This window comes from Mustela erminea, chromosome 1, assembly GCF_009829155.1.
Source record: "Mustela erminea isolate mMusErm1 chromosome 1, mMusErm1.Pri, whole genome shotgun sequence".
Classification (NCBI taxonomy): domain Eukaryota; kingdom Metazoa; phylum Chordata; class Mammalia; order Carnivora; family Mustelidae; genus Mustela; species Mustela erminea.
Window position 1 is genome coordinate 101,457,531 of NC_045614.1, and position 20,383 is coordinate 101,477,913.

The following is a 20,383-nucleotide window of genomic DNA, read 5'->3' on the forward strand; positions in this document are numbered from 1 at the left end:
GAAGCGCGCCCACGCCCCCCAGCTCGAGGCTCCTCGGCGCCCGGCCGTGGCTCTCACTCACCCGCGCTCCCGCCTCGGGGGGCCCGGCGCGAGGGTCCCCGGCGTGCGGCGGCGGCCAGCCCGAGGGCCGTGCGGCTGGGGCCGGGGGACGCGAGCCCGCGGCGCTCCCGGGGTGGCGTGGGCGGCGGCGGCGTGGGCGGCAGCTCGCGCTCGGGGCCGGGCTCCAGCGGCAGCGCCAGCCCTGCTCCTGCGAGGGGCGCCCCGCTCCGCGCGCGGAGGGCCGGGGAGGGCGGCCAACCCCGCGTCCCGGGGGCGGCCGGCGGCAGCAGCAGCAGGAACAGCAGCGGCGGCAGCAGCAGCAGCAGCGGGCGCGGGAGCGGCGGCGAGGCCATGGTGGCGGCGCCCGCCCGCGCTCACATGCCCGGCGCGCGGGGCGGGCGCGGGGCGGCCGCGGGTGCGAGGGAAGCGGGCGGCGGGCGCCGCGCGGGGCCGGGGAAGTGAGCGAAGTGAGGCAGCGAGCGCAGTCCCCGCCTCAAAAGTTGTGGGGAGCCGCGGGCGGGCGGCCGGGGCCGGGCGGGCGGGCGCGGCGGAGGCGGAGGCGGCCCCGGCGCCGCTACATGCTAATTAGCCCGGGCGGGCCGCGGACGGGCGGGCGGCTCCTCCTCGGGTTGACATCACCGGCCGAGCGCGGCCGGGCCGGGGGCGGGGAGAGGGCAGGAAGGGGGCGGGGGCCGGCCGGGGACCGCGGGGTGAGGTCCGCACAGCCGGCCAACTTTGCTCGCTCGCTCGCTCTCTCTCTCTCTCTCTCTCTCTCTCACACACACACACACACACGCAGACACACACACACTCCCTCCCCACCCCCATTAGGGTTGCTCTGCCATTGGGAGAAAAATCAGAAAAGCCGAGTCCTCCCAATCGGGACCGGAATTTCCCAACTCCTTGAATGCCCAGTACGTGGATGAAAAGCGGGTACTGGGTGATGTGGTTAGCACTAAGCAGATTGTACAAAGTGCTTTGGTGCGTGAGAGAAGTGGAACCTGTTCCCCTCTCCCCACCGCGCGAGGTCACTGCCCCTAGCTAATTGGAACTGCCACCCTCCCCTCCCACCATCACCACTCCTCCAGGCCCCAGGGCTGGTGCTGGGTTCGCTGCTGCCAAGCTTAACACCTCATCCTTTGCCCAACGCGGGAGTCACCTTATTCTCCAGAGCCTTCTCAAGCCTGGACTCCTTCCCCTTGAGACCACTGCCTTTGGCTCACACCTAGAGTTTTGCAGAAATGTCACCTCCAGGGCACCCAAACAGGTCACCGGGAAAAGAGAAATGAATTCGGGCATGGCTAGGCAAACTCATAATCAGAAAAGGGGTTGCAGATAGAAAATTAAACAAAGGGACACACAGAGATCACTGAATTTTTAAATGAATACTTTCAGGGGAGAGATTCAAAGATTCAGTGAAAATAAAATTTCTTGGCAAATAAAGTTCCATTTGTGTCCATATCCCTTTCCTTCCGGGTAAATAAAGAATAAAATATGTCTAAATTTTAGGGACTGCAAGTCTCTTTATTTTTAGGTTGACGAAAAAGGGGCTCAAAATGGGAAAATAATTTGGTCAAAATTCTGAAGCTAGACCCAAAGATTAAGAGATTTACCTGTGAAGGATTGTGTGGCATTATTAATTCTGGTCTCACAATTCAGAATTTGCAATAACCTAGATGATGTCTCAACTGAAATGAATACTGGAGCTCTTGGGAGAATCTCGTCAGTTTCATCAGGGACTCCTCGGCCATCAGACCCTTAGGAAACTATGAGTATGACCTTCCCTTTCAAGCCTGACTGTCCACCCCACCCCACCCCACCCCACTTCTTCACTTCTCTCTGCTGTCTCCAGAGCTCCATGACCCCCACCTCCAGGGCAATGAGCAGATCATGGTGTCCAGAGCAGCTGCAGATGGACCTAGGCCCACCTTCTAGTGATTCAGTCCAAATGAGTCACTTGGCAGAAAACATAAAGGATGCCGTGTATAAACAACTTCACCTTAAACAGGGGAGTGGGGAGTAACCATTTGGTTTTATTTTATTTCATTTGTAAAGAACCACAAAACAAACCCAACTTGCCAGGGCTCTCACATGGAATTTCCAGGTCTTTCCAAGAAAGGACCAATACAATGATCCCCCATACGTAACTTGGTTTGCCCTCGTGGCCCCAGCTCAACTTCTTAGGATCCTACTCTCATATTAACAGTCAGAGCTGCCCAGCTGCCCAGATGCAGCCAGACAAGCCCCAACAGGCCAAGACACTGTGCTCGGAGGTTCTGGTCACCACCATGCCCTCCCTTCCTCTTACTCTTCCCATAGCACAGGTTGCCTCCCTGGCAACCAGTGACATTCAAGGGTTTAATGGCCCTTACTGGCTTCTTGTGTAGATTCAGAGATCCCTAGGGAGTCTGCATTGACTACCAAGGCCCAAGGAGCAAACATGCACCTGGGATATGTCCTCACTTCTAAGCATCACAGATTGTCCTCCCTAATCTTCTCTTTGTCTTCTAAGAGAAATAGCCAAACTCATATCAGCTGGGAAGTGCTTCCCCTGTGGATGAGAAGGGGGAGACCCACGAAAATGTGGAAAGATTCATCACAGTGAAATGGCCCTGGGCACTTTTCTATCACCTTCTAGGACAAAAGAAGAGAAAACAGCAAAAGAGAGTTGGAGACAGAGAGAACCTTAGAAAGAATTGTCAGTGGGCCTTCCTGACTTGACCGCTGTTTAACTGGGTGGTCCAAACCTCAGTCTCCTCATCTGTAAAATGAAGATTGCCTGAGATGATTGCTAAGGATATGCTCCAGCTCTGGTGTTTTATGGTTCAGTAAAGACCTTCTGACACCATAGCAGGGAGGTAAGAGACAGGTGTTTAAGGATATTTGTGGTGTTTTCTGCCCAGGGATATAAAAACTGAAACATGATTTTTGGTCACCGTTGATGGATTGGAAGAGGCCCTTACTGGAGCCAGGGGAAGAAATCAGATGACATCTCAGATCCATCCCAACCCTGGGCATCTACTGACCTAAAATGAATCAGTTGGGGAGCCGGCTTGGACCTAGTTCCTAGACTGAGTGAGGCAGGAGCCAGACATTCCTAACCTCTCCAGAGGTGGGAGTGGGGACCCTCCAAAGTGGTGGTCAGCGAGCTCTGCAGTCAGCCTGTGTCTTCACCACCCAAAGATGCCTGTAGTGGGAGCTTTGCAGGGGCTTATTCGGCTGCTGTGTGAGCTATATTGGGTTTAGGCCAGACTGCAGTGCTGAATCGGCCTCCCCCAAACGCTGCAGCTTCGCGTGACCAATGTTTTACTCTTCTGGTTCTCTTGGCAGCTGTAGGCACGCAGGTGAGCGTGTGGCTCCTCTCCACACAGAGTTCCCCAGGACCCACATGATGGCCGCTCTGTCCTTCTCTAATGTCTGGTTTCCGAAGTTGCCCTTGGAACTGACATCCCAGTCTGCCGGAAGTCGAAAGAACATGGAAAGAACACGGAGATGTGAGCACAGGAGATTTGAAAGGGCTAAGCCTGAACGTGCCACGCGGCCCTTCCTCTCACGTCCTACCAGAAAGAACATTTGTCACGTGGCTCCCCAGACTGAAAAGGAGTCTGGGAAATAGAGCCTAGGCATAGAGACAAAGAAGGGGAAAAGGGATCTGGGTAGACAGGTAGGAGTCTCTGCCCTACTACTCACTATCAGTAGGGCAGGGAAAGGAAAGGGAGGGCAAAGGAGATTCACTGCTCTGGCCTCGGTTTCCTCCTGCCTAAAACAAGGGTATTGAATCAGATGATCTCTGAGGGCCCATCTGCTTAGCATTCTGTGGTTCCAAGAGGTGATGAAATGTCCTTCTGTACCAAAGTAAACAAGCTTGCAGATTCCTGCTGCAGCTCGTCCTCGGCCTGAGGAGTTCTCCTCTGCCAACTGGTGTGGTTGGTGGATCCCAGAGAGAGGGCCTTGGGTTCCCTCCAAGTTCTGTTCCCAAGCTGTTCTCACTGCCTGGCCAAGTTCAGTGATCTCCATTGACCTCAGTCTCCCCACCTGTAGAGTGGGGAGAGAAATCATTACCCTTTGCTGCTTCCCCGGGTTGGCTGAGGATACAATGAGGTCATCGTCCAGAAGGCATAGAATTCTTCTGACTGAAGCATCCACACTGTAACCAGAGCCTTTAACAACACTGCACCCTGAACAGGCCTGAAGTGTGCCCAGCTCCTGAGGACAGTGCCCTGTAGAATTCATGGCAGTGTGGGGTGGCATGGCGATGGCTGGGGTGCAGGGGCGGCTGCAGAGCAGTGACATCCCAGGACCAGGATCCTTGAGGGCTGATATCAGCCAACAGACACCTGCATAGAGTTTCATCCGAGGGTGGTGGGCTGGGCCCAGGCAGCACCATCTCCTCTGGCCTCTGCTATGTGCTAATTGCCCCCATTACACCCTGAGTCTGTTTAGTCATCCTCTCATCTGCTTTACCCTCCCTCCCCCAATTTGTGAGCTGCTTTCTGGGAAGTTCCATGCCTCATTCATCTTTGTATTCCCAGAATCCAACATATTACCTTCTCTCTCTCTCTCTCTCTCTCTCTCTCTCTCTTTTTTTTTTGGCATTCAACTAGTATTTACTAAGCGACTAATCTGTGCCTAGGATTGTTCTAGTTTTTGGGTGAGGCTCAGACTCATAGACCTTAAAGGTTTGCAGAAGATAGACAGTAATCAAAAGAACATAAACGGAAACTTGTCACTGTAGAAAGTGTCCTAAAAGAGAATACTTGTTTGTTCGGGGGGGAGGGGGGTTCTTCAATGTCCCTGTAAACATGAGATTGAGCCACCATCTGAAAGCTGTGTAGGCCATTAATATGCAGGCTGAAAATCAGGCAAGGGAGAGTAGGGACAGTATGTGCAAAGGTCCTGAGGTAGGAAGAATTGGGATACATTTAAAAGACCAAAAGAAAACCCATGTGGCTGGAGCACAGGCGAGAAAGAGTGTGGAGAGAAGTGAGGTTGGAGATCCTGGTAGCAACCAGGTCCCACAGACCCTCACAGCCCATTTTAAAGGTTTTTGCTTTACCTTAAGAATTTAGGAAAGCCATTTTAAGGTTTCAAGTTGGAGAGGTAGGGTGAGGTGGGAGTGGAGAAGAAAAAGGGGTGAGGATTGACATGAATTGCAATTGGAAATCATTATTCTGGCTATGATATGGGGAAGGACTTAGAAAGACATGAGAGCTGATTCCTGAACTCTTGGAGTCCAAGTGAGAAATGATCATTCTTGGGCAAGGATGATAGAGATCAGTACACAGAAGAATATGGACTTGAGATTGTAGGAAGCAAAATCCACAAGGTATGTTGATGGATGTGGAGGATGTGGGAGAAGAGGTCAAAGATTTCCCGAGTTTCCGGCCTTTGTGTTTGGATGGATGGTAGCATCATTCCCAAGGAGAGGGAATGGTGGAGGAGAACTGGATCCTTGAGGTTAAGATCATGAACTTTGTTTTGGACTTGGGTCTGGGTGACTCAGACGTCCGAGTGGCAATGTCAAGTGTACCTTCAGATGTGCAGATGCGGAGCTGAGAGGAGAGGTCCAGATCTGCCTACAAAGGAATGAGAGCACCGAGAATAGAAAACATTCTAGTAAGTGAAGAGAGCCTAAAAATGAGCCCTGGTGCTGCAACATGAAATGGCTTGGGGTAAGGAGACTGAGCTGGGAGGAACAACACAGACGTGGGAGGAAGCCCAGGAGAAGGTCATGTCACTGGAGCAAAGGGAAGGAGGTGGTGGTTCACAGTGCGTGACCCTGACAGAAGGTCATGTAAGGTGATGACCGAAAACACCCATTGGCTTTAGCAACACGGAAGTCCCCCATGGCCATAATAAGGAAGGTGTCGGCGTAGCAATTGGAGCAGATGCAGCAAAAGAGCGAGTAGGGAGGAGCGGGAGACGGAGAAATGAAGTCTCTAGAAGAGTCTGGCTTTGAAGGGGAAGAATGAGTCAGGACAGTAGCCACAGGGGAATGAAGGAGTAGCGCAGTTTTTCTTGCTTTTAGGGGAAGAATTTTTTTTTTTTTTAAGAATTTATTTATTTACCTGACAGAGAGAGATCACAAGTAGGCAGAGAGGCAGGCAGAGAGAGAAAGGAGGAAGCAGGCTCCCCGCTGAGCAGAGCCCAATGCGGGACTCGATCCCAGGACCCTGGGATCATGACCCGAGCCGAAGGCAGTGGCTTAACCCACTGAGCCACCCAGGCGCCCCAAGGGGAAGAATTTGAACGTGGAAAGGGTGTATACGGGAGAGAGAAAATGAAAGCTCTAAGAAAGAGAAAAGGTGGTTGGCAGGATAAAGGGTTCTGAGACTCGGGAGTGCAGGCAGAGGGACTGGCCTTGGAGGGAGGGCTAGAGGAGAGGGTGGCGCAGCGAAGGGGTCTGGGTTCCTGGCTGAGGACTTCGAGTTTCTTTGTAAAATAGCAAATGCAAGGCTACCTGCTAAGGATGGAGGGACTGGAGTGGGGGCAGGGGAGCTGAGGGATTGGAAGTCTGGAGGAACATGAATATAATTTCTTTCCCAGGGCTGCTGTAGCAGAGTGCCACAAACATGGTGGAATAAAACAACAGAAATGTATCCTCCCTCAGATCTGGAGGTCCCAAGTTCAAAACCAAGGTGTCAGGGGGGCCACGCTCCCCCCGAAGGCTCTAGGAGAGAATTCTTCCTTGCATTGTCCTAATTTCTGCTGGTTGCCAGCGAGCCTTGGTGCTCCTTGGCGTGTCTGCACATCGCTCTGGTCACATGGCCTTCGCCCCTTCATGTGTGTCTGTATCCGCGTCTTCACATGGCCTTCTTTGCAGCGCAACAGTCTTTGGATTTAGGCCCAGCCTAATTCGGGATAATCTCCTTTTAACTTGATTACGTCTGCAAAGACCTTTTCAAGTAAAGTCACATTCGCAGGGACCGGGGTTAGGACTTGAACATATCTTTTTGGGGACACGGTTCCACCCACCACAATGAAGAAGTTTGGACATCAGAGCGAGTGTGAAAAATGTGCTAGAATGCCCAGCCCATTCAAGGGCTCACAGAAATTACTGGAGAGTGCCCAACAGCACGAGCTGTTCCCAACTTGCCTCTCTTTGCTGACCAGTGTCCAGCATCCCTGGTCTGAGCAGGGGCACCACTTTGGGGTAGGTTCCCTCCCACCAGGAACAAAGACTTCTGACCTCACATGACCTCCCCTTCCTGTCCCAGTCTCTACATCCCACTCAGTACAAGAACCCTTTCAGACAGAAGCTGCTGACCCTGGCAACACTAGGGGTTACAACAGAGGAGAGAGAATTCAAGCCCTACCCTCCTACCAGCACCATTTTGCTCAGAGCCACAGAAACAGAGTGCCTTGGGATTTTGACAAAAGAACTAGAAGAACAAACCCATCTCCCTGTTTTTGACCTCTCAGGAGAAGCCTTACTGTCCCCTTTCTGCCATATCAGGAATGGTTTCACATTGTCCCGGTGAGCCGGGCTGCTTGCTGGACCCCAGGCTTAGGGAGCCCTTGCTCTGCCTCCACCCGCTGGTGCATTTGCCTTGAAGGCCAAGGTGAGCCATAAACACCACAGTCCCGCTGCAGAACGCAGGGACCTCCTCCAGGGAGGAAGGCTTGCTCACAGCTTGGCCAGGCTCCCAAGCATCACGTACAGCAACCCGGAGTAACCACTTAGACAGCTTGGGGTGGGTCCTCGAATGACCTTCCGTTTCTTGTCTGCCCATCTGAAAGGACCATTCCATTCCAAACAACATTCCTCCGATAAAATCGGTTACACACTGTAAACGTCAATGAGCCAGGAACATTCTCCGACGCAACAGGATTCTGATAAAGCGGTCTTATTTTGCAAAACCTTCCAGCATGAAAAGTCCTCCCCGGAGCAAGCAGGGAAATTCCTAGGATGCCAGGACACTGGGCAAAGTGGCAGGGGGCCCAGGGGAAGAGCAGAAAACTCAGAGGTGAACTTCCCACGGAGGGCAGAGGAGCCTAGGTCTTCAGACATCCTTTCATTCAGTCAAGAAGTCGACAATTGCTGGATGAGCACATCCCAAGGGCTGTGCCCTGATCCGGAGTCACTGGGGAGGCACTGTGATTGCCAAGCTGCCTTGCCGTTTAACAGGCAGCCACAACCCAGTCCAGCTGGTGGTCAGGGAAAACGTCCCCCGTCCCTATCTCAGCTGGACTCCCCCGCCCTTCCCCCCGGCCCCTCCACTTTGCCTTGCTCTCGGAGGCTACGGGTTTTCACCTGCCTCTCTAACCCCCCCTCACCCTCTCCCCACTTTTTTTGGTCTTTCTCTGTTGCTTTGTGTTCCTGGGTGTCTCCTCTATGGGGCTGTTTCTGCTTCTTTCTGCCTCTTCTCCACGTCTCACTTGACATCCATGACCCATCCATTTTTCTACTCCTCCATTGGGGATCTGGTTTTGGGTTTTTTTTTTTTTTTCTCTTTGTATGGTTTTCTTCCAATCAACTCACACCCAGTGTTTCTCTCCTTCTCTGTTCTGTTTCTTCTAACAAACTATTCCATAGAACTAAAGGCGTTTAAAAAAAAAAAATTTGTGGAATCAACTTTCACATTCCCTGGGTTTTATATTTAAAATTGGTTGAAGAATCTGTGTACCTCTCTGTGTTGTGTGAATTTCTCCCAAGAGCATGAGCAACTATTTGAAATTTTTTATTAAAATGGGATATACATAGAAAAAAGTATACCCGTGGCATGCCATAAACATGTCCCGCAGAGCTCAACGAATTTCCCTCATAGAATATTTGTGTCCTCAGCATTCAGAGGGAAAGACACCTGTGTTCCCTTCCACTCTCTGCCCCTGTGGGTCACTGCCATCCTGACTTCTCTCAGTATTGGTTAAGCTAAGTAACAGTTATGTTAGGAGTCTCTTCATTTATCTGTTTTTAAAACTGGCAAAAAAGGAACACTTAAACCTGTGGCTTTCATTAGACAAAATATCTCTCTAATCTCTGACCCACTGTGGACCATAAAAGGTAAGTAAGGGTCTCAAAGATAACAAACACTAGGTAAAAGATAATAAATGTCTCAAGACGTCTCCTGTTTCCAAAGATCTTTGTTTCACAGGAGCAAGTGGAGACATGGCCTGCGACACCGTTTGTTCCTTCTAAGTATTCTGACAGTCGAGCATGCTCATCTCGGGGAGTAATAACGCCACTGACAAGGCTTCTGGGACCTGAACAATAGGCCCATAAAAAACACATAGACGGCCAAGATGGGACTTATCTTCAGACAGCAGCGCGGTGCCCTGTCCACTCCTCTGTACCGTCCCCACTTCGTAAGGAGAGAACTGGAAAAGAGTGTGGGACCAGAAATAGGGCTGCATGTCTGCTGCAGAGTAGAACCAGTCTGAGGCCCTATGCTCTGGGCCCACATGCGGTCATTGTTGGTGCAGGGCAGCTGCTGCGACCCCAGTGTGAGGAGGCAGACTGGGTACCCGCTACAAGTGCCACCCAGCTCTTCCTCAACCCCGCCCAACCCAGACAGACCCTGTGCTCTGAGGCTCGCACCCAAAGGGAACAGCCCCACACTGCCGGCCCAGCTCAGTGCTCTGAGGGTGCACACCACCGACAGGATCCCTGCCCTTGTCTGGTGGGGAGAGGAGGGTGGTCTGCACGAGAGAGGGATTTGGGAAGACGCCACATGTATGAGAAGGGTACCTAGCAGGAACTCCTATGCAGACGGGAAATGGATGGGAGTCTTGAAAGCTAGGCATCAGGCCGGTGGTTCTCAAACCTGGCTGGATAGGAGAATTGACAGGGGAGCTTTTACGAAATGGCGGTCCCAAGAACCCACGTACCTAATCAGTCTCTCGGTAGGGCCGGGACATTAGGAGTCTCCAGAAGCTCCCAGGTGATTCTAATGTGCATTGGGGTAAAGAACCACTGCGTTCAACTTCATGTAGCAGGACACAGAGACTGAGTGGAAGCTTTCTGCAGTAGAGGGATATGATCAAAATGGTGGCTCAACAAAGCATCTTTAAAAGTACAGATTTCTGGGCCACGTGAGTGGCTCAGTCAGTTAAGTATGTGACTCTTGTTCTCAGCTCAGGTCTTGATCTTCGGGTCGGGAGTTCAAGCCCCGAGTTGGGCTCCACAGTGGGCATGGAACCTCCTTAAGAAGGGGGGGGCTGGTTAATTGGAGGGGGAGACAAACCGTGAGAGACTGTGGACTCCAGGAAACAAACTGAGGGTTTTAAAAGGGAGGGGGATGAGGGGATGGGTTCGCCCGGTCATGGGCATTAAGGAGCTCACGGATTGCATGGAGCACTGGGTGTTATACGCAAACAATGAATCATGGGACACTACATCAGAAACTAATGATGTACTGTATGGTCACTAACATAACATAATAAAAAAATGCATAACAAAATGCATTTTGTTATATAAATGCATAACAAAATGCAAAAAAAAATGCAAAAAAACCCAAAACAAAACAACAAAACAACCCCAAACTTTCTGTGACATTGAAAAGCTGAAATAATTCATCACCAAAATAACAGAACTACAAAAATCTTAAAAAGAAGTCCTCTAGTAAAAAAAGTGTGAGATGGAACTCCATAATACACACAGGAATCAGGAGCACCAGAAATGGTAATTAGGCACTACCAGTGGTAGACATTTCTACACCAAGACACCCTGGCTCCAAGGAATAACACCTGGGTCTCATCTTCATTCTCCCCGGTTCCTGGATGCCTGAGAGGATACATACACCACAGCACCATCCTTAAAAAATCCCCAGGCCCCAAATAAAGACAACACTCCTGCTCTTTTCCTTTCTGAGTTTCTCAGTCCCTTCATCTGTATCTGCTCTCTCTAGAGCTTCAGTAAATTTGCTCTCACTTAAAAAAAAAAAAAAAAGTCTTGAGAAGTATTTATTGAGCACCTACGGTACCAGCAGGCACCATACCAGGCTCTGGGTACACAGATATCCATATATCTGTACACAGGACAATCTGTATGGTTCCTGCCCTTTTCTAGCCAGCAGATTAGAAGAAAATACAGATCCACAAATAAGTATAACATGCCATTTTACAAAAGTCTGAAGCAAGTCCTCTAAGAACATTGAGGATTTGCTGGAGAACGCTTTCTTAGAGAGGTGACATCAGAATTCTTTCCTGAGGGAGTTTGCCAAGCAAAGCAAACAGAAGAGAATGTTCTAAGTGGAAGAAGGAGTATGACAGGTGCTGAGCGCCACAGAGACCCCATGTTCAGTATGACACAGGGAGTGTGGAGGAGGACTTTGGAAAGAATGGTGGAGGCAAACACCAAGCATCTGATTCCACATGAGCTCCCGGTATTTGAAAACCGAACAGAGAAGGGGGAAGGAGGGACACCAGTTCGGAGCTTCTGTAGTGATCCAGAGTGACGTAAGGCTGGACCAAAGAATTAATGGTGGGAATGAAGAAGAGAGCAACCCAAGAAGGTAGCAGGTTTGGTAACAGAACAGATGTACGGAGAAAGAGAGAGAGAGAAACAAACTAATCTGAGACAGCAGAATAACTGGAGAACATGGCCTTAGGACAGATGGGATATCAGGTAAGATTATATGAATTTCCTGGAACTCTGAGACATCCACACAGAGATATGTTTAAAAGGCCAACCGAAGGGCAGAAGCCGGGAGCTGGACGGTGGAAGGCAAAGAGGGAAAGTACGGGGAGAGAAGGTGAGATGTCCAGGTGTAAGCATCTATACCAGTTATTTGGCTCAAAAGCAAAAGGGTGTGGCCCGCCACAGACCAGACACAGGTGTGTATTAGCCAGGGCTGACCTGTGGGTGGTGGAAACAAGAGGAATAAGGAAGAAAAGGAGCTAGGTCCGTGAGGTACAGAAGGATGGCTTACAACAGAGAGGGAGAGTTGACCTTTAGGAAGGAAGGGCACTTCTTCATGGAGAGACAGATGTCTGAGAGAACTCATTCCCAAGGGCTTGGATCCAGGTCAAAACTCTCAAAAGCAGGGGCTGGGAAACTTTTTCTGAAAGGGCCGGATGGTCAGTATTTGAGGCTTTGTGGGACACATGGTGTCTGCCACAGGTGCTCAACTCCGCGACTATAGTGCAAAAACAGCCGTAGACAATATGTGACCCCCTGGGCACGGCTTTGCCCAGGGGGTCACATAACTTTTATTTAAAGCTAAATAAAACTTTATTTAAAAACAGGTGGTGGTTAAAATGGTTAATTTCATTTTACATGAATTTCACCTCAGTTAAAAACAACAAGCTCTGGCCTCGATTTGACTCATGGGGCTACGGTCTGCCAGTGCTGCCTGCTCTAGAAGAAAAGGGTGAGCAGCTGGCAGCTTCCAGAGAGATCGGATCTGGACTGTCCTCCACGGGGACTGTGGACAGTGACCGAGGGATGATCTGAGTTCAAATCCAGACCGGCTACTGCCTAGCTATGGGATCTTGAGTAGAATACTTTCCTGAGCCTCAGTTTCTTCCTTTGTAAAATGGGGAAAATAGTGCCTACCTCACTGGGCTGTTCAGAGTATCATACGTGACAATGAATATGGGTGTCTGTATGAATAGACATATAATAATAATGAATAATGAATAATAAATGAGTGCCCAGCTCAGGAAAGATTATCTTATTTAATTTTTAAGGATTGACCATGAATTGTGGGACCCCAGCTGCAGATGAACACCATGACCGCAGAGCTCTAGCATCCTGAGAGATGGGACTGGAAGGAAGGGAGGATGTGAGGGCAGAGGTGGAAGGTAAGGGGAGGATTGTACCTACTAACGGTAACGACAACAAAGTGTGTATATCCAATTCTAGAGAGAAACCAACCCACAGCTGCAAACACACACACAGCCCTGTGCGCGGACGTGTGCACACGAGGCGATGTAACCCAACTCCACTGTTCCTAGTGGGACAAGATTCTGAGGTGTTTTGTCTCTGGCTAATCAGTGCAGCCCATGGGGAAGGGGCTCCCCACAGTGTGGTTTATGGGACCCCAGCATGGACCAGCACACCTCCCCAGCAGACATCACATGAAGCCCTGGCCTGGGAGGGCTACTGCCCACCACACAGCCTAGAGCTAAAGACAGCTAGTCCTAGATTCACGTTAGCCCAAAGCCTTTCCACCTGGGCTGCTCAAACTTTCGAGCCCCACCTGGAGGTGGGAGGGGAGGTTGCTTAAAAATGTATGTTCCTTGGCTGATTTAGGAGGTCTGGGAAGGGCCAGGGAATCTGCATTTGGCAAAAAAAATCCCAGGTGATTTCTTATATTCGTGAGCTGAGAACCACGCTTTCAGAAATGAGGCTTTACCCCCTGACCCCTGAATGCAGCTGTATGATGGCACAATGGACTCCCCAAATTCGTTCCTGGAACTGCAGCCATAGAACATGGCCCACCCCTGTGTCTTATGCTTCTTCCTACTGCTCATAAAGAAAAGGTAAGCTCAGGTCTGGTGTCTTGGGGTAACATGACTAATTCTAAAACAGACATGAAGATTTTCTAGGGCATGGAGTTTAACCTGAAAAATAAAACATGAGTCCAGAGAAGAGCTAATCTAGTCTCTTCAGTCTAATAAAAATCTTGCCGGTAATTACTCTTCCCAGAGCACTGTGGTTGAAACATCCAAGTGTAGTCTGTTCCAAGCCCAGTTCCTCCCTTCCTGGCCATCCTAGAAGTGTGCCCAATTCCTGCTTCTTCATCCCAGACCATTCTTCTTCTAGCACCTATGGACTGAGCTGCAGAAGCAACGGCTGTCATCTGGTTTCACAGTGTCTGATTTTTTTTTTAAGGGCTTTGCACACACAGACATTCAATAAACACTTACTAAGCGAGTGACTGAACAAATCCATGATAGGTTGCATAGGTTGACAGAGCAGAGGAAAAATATTTAAAACCCCAAATTGGGATGATTTGTAAGTGAAGATACGCCTGTATTCCTGAAGGCCTTTCAATCTGGTCAGGCAAAAAAGACCAACACAGATCATGAATAGAAGACAGTGTATGAAGCATAGCCACCGTCCCTCACCACACACACATGCATGCACACTCACGCACATGTGTACACACACCCACACAATTTATCTAAGTAAATGCTATCAGGTCAGCACTTGGAGAGGTCTTGTCAGTTCTCAAAATCTGTTATGTTGGGATCCCAATTTGGAAATGGCCTCAAGAGGCAGTTGACTTTGTGGTCACACTTCATTTTTGACCCAAAGAAGAAAATGTAGCTTAACTGCTCCCCTTATTCCCAGATCGGGTTCTTAGTGATTTTAGATGCTTCCAGAAACCCAAATGAACCCTCAGGGGACAAAGGCTTGCCATTCATTAGAGTATTCAAGGGCTTCGAAGAGGACACTGAAAATGGAATTCTACACACAGTTTAAGGAATGACAGAATCATTGGCTTAAGTGTGAGAAACCAGCACAAACAGATCAGGAGACAGCACTCATTTGCCATCAATAAGAAACTCATCACAGCTGTTCCTGTACCCAGTACAGTGGTAGGGAGTTGCAGAGAGTGGACCAGAGCCCACCAAACCTGGTTCCTCTTCTTCCTGAACCCACAGCTATTCTGTTTTTCCCAGCAGTCTTTCATTTAGACTGTCTGTATGTTTAGTGCTGGCCAATAGAAAACAAGAGGAAGTGACATGAGCTCATTTATCCCTGGGCCCTAAAACTTCTAGGGCCCCTTTCCCAGGTCCCTTTCTTCCTCCTGCCAGCTGGATGTTGAGAATTCAAGGGGAAGACTCTGCCTGCCTAGACAATGCTCAGCTACTAAACAGAAGGAGGCTAGGTCCCTGAATGATGGGGAAGAGTGCTCCCACCCCCTTCGGATTGGCATCAGACTGGAACATGAGCCAGAAATAAATCTCTGAAGTGTCAGGTCAATGCAATTTGGGGGCTGCTTGTTACAGCAGCAAATCGAGCCCAACTAATACACACAGAGTTACACAGAATACCCCATCTGACAAGCAGCCCAATTCGAAACTGACACGGCCATTTGGAGCATCTGTCCTTGTGACTTTCAGTTTGTGGTTCATATATGAAATCAGGACTGTTTTCTCCCATCTCCATTCAGCCCCTTACCACATAGGCTGCATGTCACATTGCAAAGATCAGCGTTCATTGAGCCTGTTTGCTGCTGCTGGGATGCAGCTGCTAATCCTTTGAAATGTCACTCACCGTCCAGGCTTCCCAAAGTGAACCTGATGTGGACCACGTGGCCCCTATTGTAAACGAGGTTTCACATTTGGTGAGTCCAGCTTCTTTAGGGAAAAAAACAAAACAAAAAAAAACCAAAAAAACAAAACCCCAGGCTCTCCATTACAGACTCCCCTGTATAGAACTGCTTCTGCCTCTTTTAGAAGGAAGCTGTGGCCACCCTCACCTCAGGGAATGGCAGTGAGGAGCCGATTGCTATCTGTCCTCCACTCACTCCCAGCCCATCAGACTAGGCAACAGAGAAAGAGCACCAGCCCCGATGGGCTGCCTGCCCAGGAGCACAGCAAGGGGTACAGCCAGGATTCGCACCAAGGTGGGCCTCCCCGAATCCCACAAATTTGCAACTGCACCAAACTCCTTCCAGGTGAGTCCACTTAAAAGGCAAAGGAAGGAAGAAGCGTAGTGGGGTTGGAGGTGAGACCTGCCTTCTCTTGCTTTGCTCCTTCTGTCTCATCTGTCTTCGAACCTTATTCTGTTGGTTCACAAGCTTTCCATGTCCTCTGCCCAACCTGGTTCAAAAGCTTCCCCAAGAATGCAAGCTGGTGTGACCATTCTGGAAAACAGCATGGAGGTTCCTCAAAAAGTTGAAAATAGAGCTACCCTACAACCCAGCATTTGCACTACGGGGTATTTACCCTAAAGATACAAACGTAGTGATCTGAAGGAGCACGTGCACTCGAATGTTTATAGCAGCAATGTCCACAACAGCCAAACTATGGAAAGAACCTAGATGTCCATCAACAGATGAATGGATAAAGAAGATGTGGTATATATACACAACGGAATACTATGCAGCCATCAAAAGAAATGAAATCTTGCCATCTGCGACAACGTTGATGGAACTAGAGGGTATTATTCTTAGCAAAGTAAGTCAATTGGAGAAAGACAATTTCATATGATCTCCCTGATATGAGGAAGTGGAGATGCAATGTGGAGGGTTTGGGGGGTCGGAAAAGAATAAATGAAACAAGATGGGACCAGGAGGGAGACAAACCACAAGAGACTCTTTTCTTTTTTTTTTTTTTAATTTATTTATTTGACAGACAGAGATCACAAGCGGGCAGAGAGGCGGAAGCAGGCTCCCCGCTGAGCAGAGACACCCCCCTCCCATGAGGTGCTGGATCCCAGGACCCTGAGATTATGACCTGAGCCGAAGGCAGAGGCCTTAAGCCACTGATCCACCCAGGCGCCCCAACCATAAGAGACTCTTAATGTCACAAAACAAACTGAGGGCGGGAGGAGGTTAGGGAGAGGGTGGTTGCATTATGGACATAGGGGAGGGTATGTGCTATGGTGAGTGCTGTGAAGTGTGTAAACCTGGCGATTCACAGACCTGTACCCCTGGGGCTAATAATAAATTATATGTTTATTTAAAAAAAAAAAAAAAAAGCTTCCTCAAGAAGAACTCTGGATGTCTTCCTCCCTCCACATCTCCTCAGCACGCGTGAGGTGACTCGCAGTGAGTCGGGCGGCGGGATGCTGCAGGCTCTGTCGCCGAGCCTCGGCTGTCCCCCTGCGCACCTCCCCAGCCTCCCCGGCCCCCACGGATGGTCCAGAACTTTTGACTAGTTTCTTACGTGGCCAAAGGAGTTTTTGTAGATGGATTTCGGCTAAGGATCTGGAGACGGGGAGAACACGCGGCATCATCCAAGGGGCCCAAAGTCATCCCACACGGGTCCTCAGAAGCGGGGGAAGGAAACAGCAGAGTTGGAGAAGGCGCGGTGACAGAAGCAGACGCCAAAGTGCAGGCGATGGCGGACTGCGGGCTTGAAGATGGACGGGCCCAGCACCCAGGCCTGCCGGCGGCCTCTAGAAGCTGGAAGAAGCAGGAAATCGTCTCCTCTTGATCCTCCGGAAGGAACACAGCCCTGCCGATGCGCTGCGTTTACCCCAGTGAGAACCCTGGCGGCCAGCCTCCTGAGTTTACGAAGAGATACATGTGAGCTGTTCTAAGCCACGGAATCTGCGGTCCTTGCTACAGCAGCGCGGGAAGAGCGCTCTGTTCCTTCTGTTCTAAACCCTGCCCCCTCCCACCCTGACCGCCCACACCCACCCGCTACCGGGGCCTCAAGCAGCGGGTTCAAAACTCTGCGCCCGCAGAGTTCATGGCAGCATCCACGGCCCCTCCCCTCACTGGCTCTGACCTCAGGGGTGGGGGACCCCACTCGCCCCGTCTCCAGTGTGGAAGGGCAGAACAGCAAGATGTGTCAGGGGTGGCGTAGAGTTGTGTGGTTCCTGGATCGTGCTCACTTAATTCTCACAAGGTTCTTCTGATAAAGCCCCATAAAATGTTGAGATGGATTTTTATGATCATTTCTCAGCCTTCCATTCTCACAGCACACAGAGTGGGCTGCAAACCCCTTCAGGACCTGGTCCTTGCATAATTCTCTTGCCTCCCACTGCCTCACTCCTAGGTTTCTGACACCTTGAATTACCCCAAACGCTGACCTTGTAACCTCAGCTGCCTTCCCCACTATAGCTCCTACACCCTTGTCCAGGTTTAATACATAAATTGGCACATTATTTCCCATCCTTAGATATACTCCCTCAGTCAGAAACCTGGGGCGGGGGAAGAGGAAGGAAGAAGGAATCTTGAACCTCAAACTTCCACGTTGATTTATAACGTTTGTGCAGGATATACTCTATTGTGTAAGTCAGAGGACTTGTTAGCATGACTCCCAGAGACTTCTGAGAAATGACTCCTATTCTGGTTCCCAGCCCTGAACTCGAGGCGGCTCTAGAATTGGTCTGATTTCACCCTGAAAGTTTGAGGGTGGGGGCTGAGTTCATTTCTGTTGGAACAACAGCTCTGAGATTGGTGAGGTGTATCTGGCTCAGGTGAGGTGGTCTTGGCCATGTATACAGCTGCTCCAGCCATGGATGGGTAGGTCAGTGGGTGGGTGGGTGGACGGATAATTGTCTAGATCAACAGGTGAGGGGGTAGGTAGATAGGTGGATGGGGGAAAGACAGTTCATTGGATAGATTGATCAATAGACCATATGGCCTGAAGGGAGACATTCATGCTTCTAGAAGGTCTGATATGACCCTCACTCATTCACACATTCTTACCTACAACTGTGTACCCCTCAGTAAAATCTTTAGGCCAGAAACTTTCCCTCTGTTTTAGAAAACATTCCTAGTCTCACTGCGATATATCCTGGCTGTGCTGACAGTTTTAAATATCCTTTAGGTGAGTAAATTCTGTCAGAATGATCCAGTGACATCTACGTCCCATTTTTCTGACAACTGTATTGCTACTGAACTTTGTCCCTACACAAGTTGTATACATCTCTTAAGTGTCACCCAGATCTCTTCTGTCACACCTGTCTCTGGGGCCAAGGTCACCTGTTCCCTCTCAGCCACCCCTGCTGGGCTCCAGTCAGTTTCACGTACACATATTTGCTGCTTGCTGCAGAACTTGGTAGGTCCTCCCAGAGTGCCAACCACAAATGTGGGCAGGAGTCGGGCTGGGTTATGTCTCATAGCTAACCTTTAACCATGGGAAACAAAAACCAGTGGATGAATTATCATCCTTTCCTTCCTCTGCAAGAAGGTCTTGAGATGCAGGTGTCTCTACGGGCTCTCAGAAGGGTCCTTTGAGATGAAGCATTCAGCTGCCCCTGATACTAAGTGGTTACTAAGTCAATGCCAAGTCTCCCTCCCTGCATCACTCCCATTTTCTCTTGCTCCTGCTTCCCTGGCTGTACCCTCAGGAAAGCAGAAGCTTATGTGCTACTGAACTTGGTAGCACAGCCTAAGATCTGAGGACCACTGTACTGGTTACTATTATTATTTAAGCAATATCATTTGGTTAAGCACAAGATTTTTTGGACATATTTAGAAGATTCAGTGTATTCAGTATCTATATCCCGTGCTAGACTGTGAACTGTTTGTTTAGGTGTCCCCAACACTGAGTGGAATGCCAGAATTCTTCACCCCACTCTCCTCTTACTCTTTTCTGTGACATTAATCATATTGGCAAAGTTCTTATCTGGATACTTGAATCTTCTGCTGTAGATGGTTTTCAAACTCAGTACCCTCGTTTTTGGAGGGGTTACTTTTTTTCAGCCTGCTACGCAAAATTCAAAAGAACTAAATGCCGTATCATTAGAGCCTTCTCTGGTAGGCTGAAAAGTGGTACCCCAAACGATAGCCACATCCCAATCCTTAAGGCTCTTGGGATGGGTATCCTGGATGGTGTGTGTGGATCCTAAAGGCCATCACACGCATTCTTATGAGTGAGGCAGAGGCTGACATCACATACCCATAGGAGAGGGGGTGTGACCATGGAGCAGAGAGACTTGAAGGTGCTGGCCATGAAGATGGGAGTGATGTGACCACAGGGCAAAGACTGCCCACAGCCACCAGAAGATGGAGAAGGCAAGGAGAGAATTCTCCCCAGTGGTCAGAGCCCCTGGAGGGAGCACAGTGCTGCTGTGACACTGATTTTGGATGTCTGGCCTCCAGAACTGTGAGGATACATTTCAGAAACTCAGAGCAGTTTCTTCTTGAAAAGGGTCTTCAGAGATCACCAACCCTGGCCCTCATGAATACAGTTACTTTATGTTGCTACTATTTCCCACATGCCTACTGAGTTGGTTGAAGTTGTTTGTTATAATGTTTGGAAGTCTGATGTTTGACTCAAATGGTGCATAGGCAGTAATTGTAAACTTGGCCTCATTTTCCAGGAGAGAATGAGATCCAACTGTCCTCTCGTCATGACCTTACCCTTGCACTGGCTTTAAGCTCTTCCATCCAGCAGACCAGCACTCTCCAGCATGAGGCCTGAGGATGGCTTGTGTGGAATTGCTGAAGCACTCATTAAAAATGTGAAGTCCAAGGCCACCTGCAGTGGGTCAGTCAGGTAAGTGTCTGCCTTTGGCTCAGGTCATGATCTCAGGGTCCTGGGATTGAGAGCATCAATCCCTGCTGAACAGGGAGCCTGCTTCCCCCTCTCCCTGTCCCTGCCTCATGCTCTCTCTTGCTTGCACTCTCTCTCAAATAAATATATAAAATCTTAAAAAAAAAAAATTCAAGTCCAGGACTCTGCCCCAAACCTACTGAAAAAAACAACAAAACAAAACAAAAACAAACAAACAAAACCTATGGATGAGGTACAGAAATTTGTACTTTTA

General features: G+C 49.7%; 1 protein-coding gene and 1 long non-coding RNA gene across 3 annotated transcripts in view; one reads left to right on the forward strand and one right to left on the reverse strand.

Moving 5' to 3' along the window:
• The window catches only part of HEG1 (heart development protein with EGF like domains 1), an 87,207-nt gene extending 86,644 nt beyond the window's left edge, over nt 1–563 (reverse strand). The window contains exon 1 of one of the 2 annotated variants that reach the window (XM_032335754.1): nt 62–563. In XM_032335754.1, the coding sequence (XP_032191645.1) occupies nt 62–392 (331 nt within the window). In that variant the 5' untranslated portion in view covers nt 393–563. The remainder of the gene's footprint in view (nt 1–61) is intronic. The other variant, XM_032335744.1, reaches the window with a different exon arrangement.
• Nucleotides 564–11,308: 10,745 nt separating this feature from the next.
• On the forward strand, nt 11,309–20,130 carry LOC116586143. The gene is made up of 3 exons (XR_004283913.1): nt 11,309–11,605; nt 12,670–12,783; nt 19,937–20,130. It is a non-coding gene; the product is annotated as an uncharacterized LOC116586143 (long non-coding RNA).
• Nucleotides 20,131–20,383: the final 253 nt, after the last annotated feature.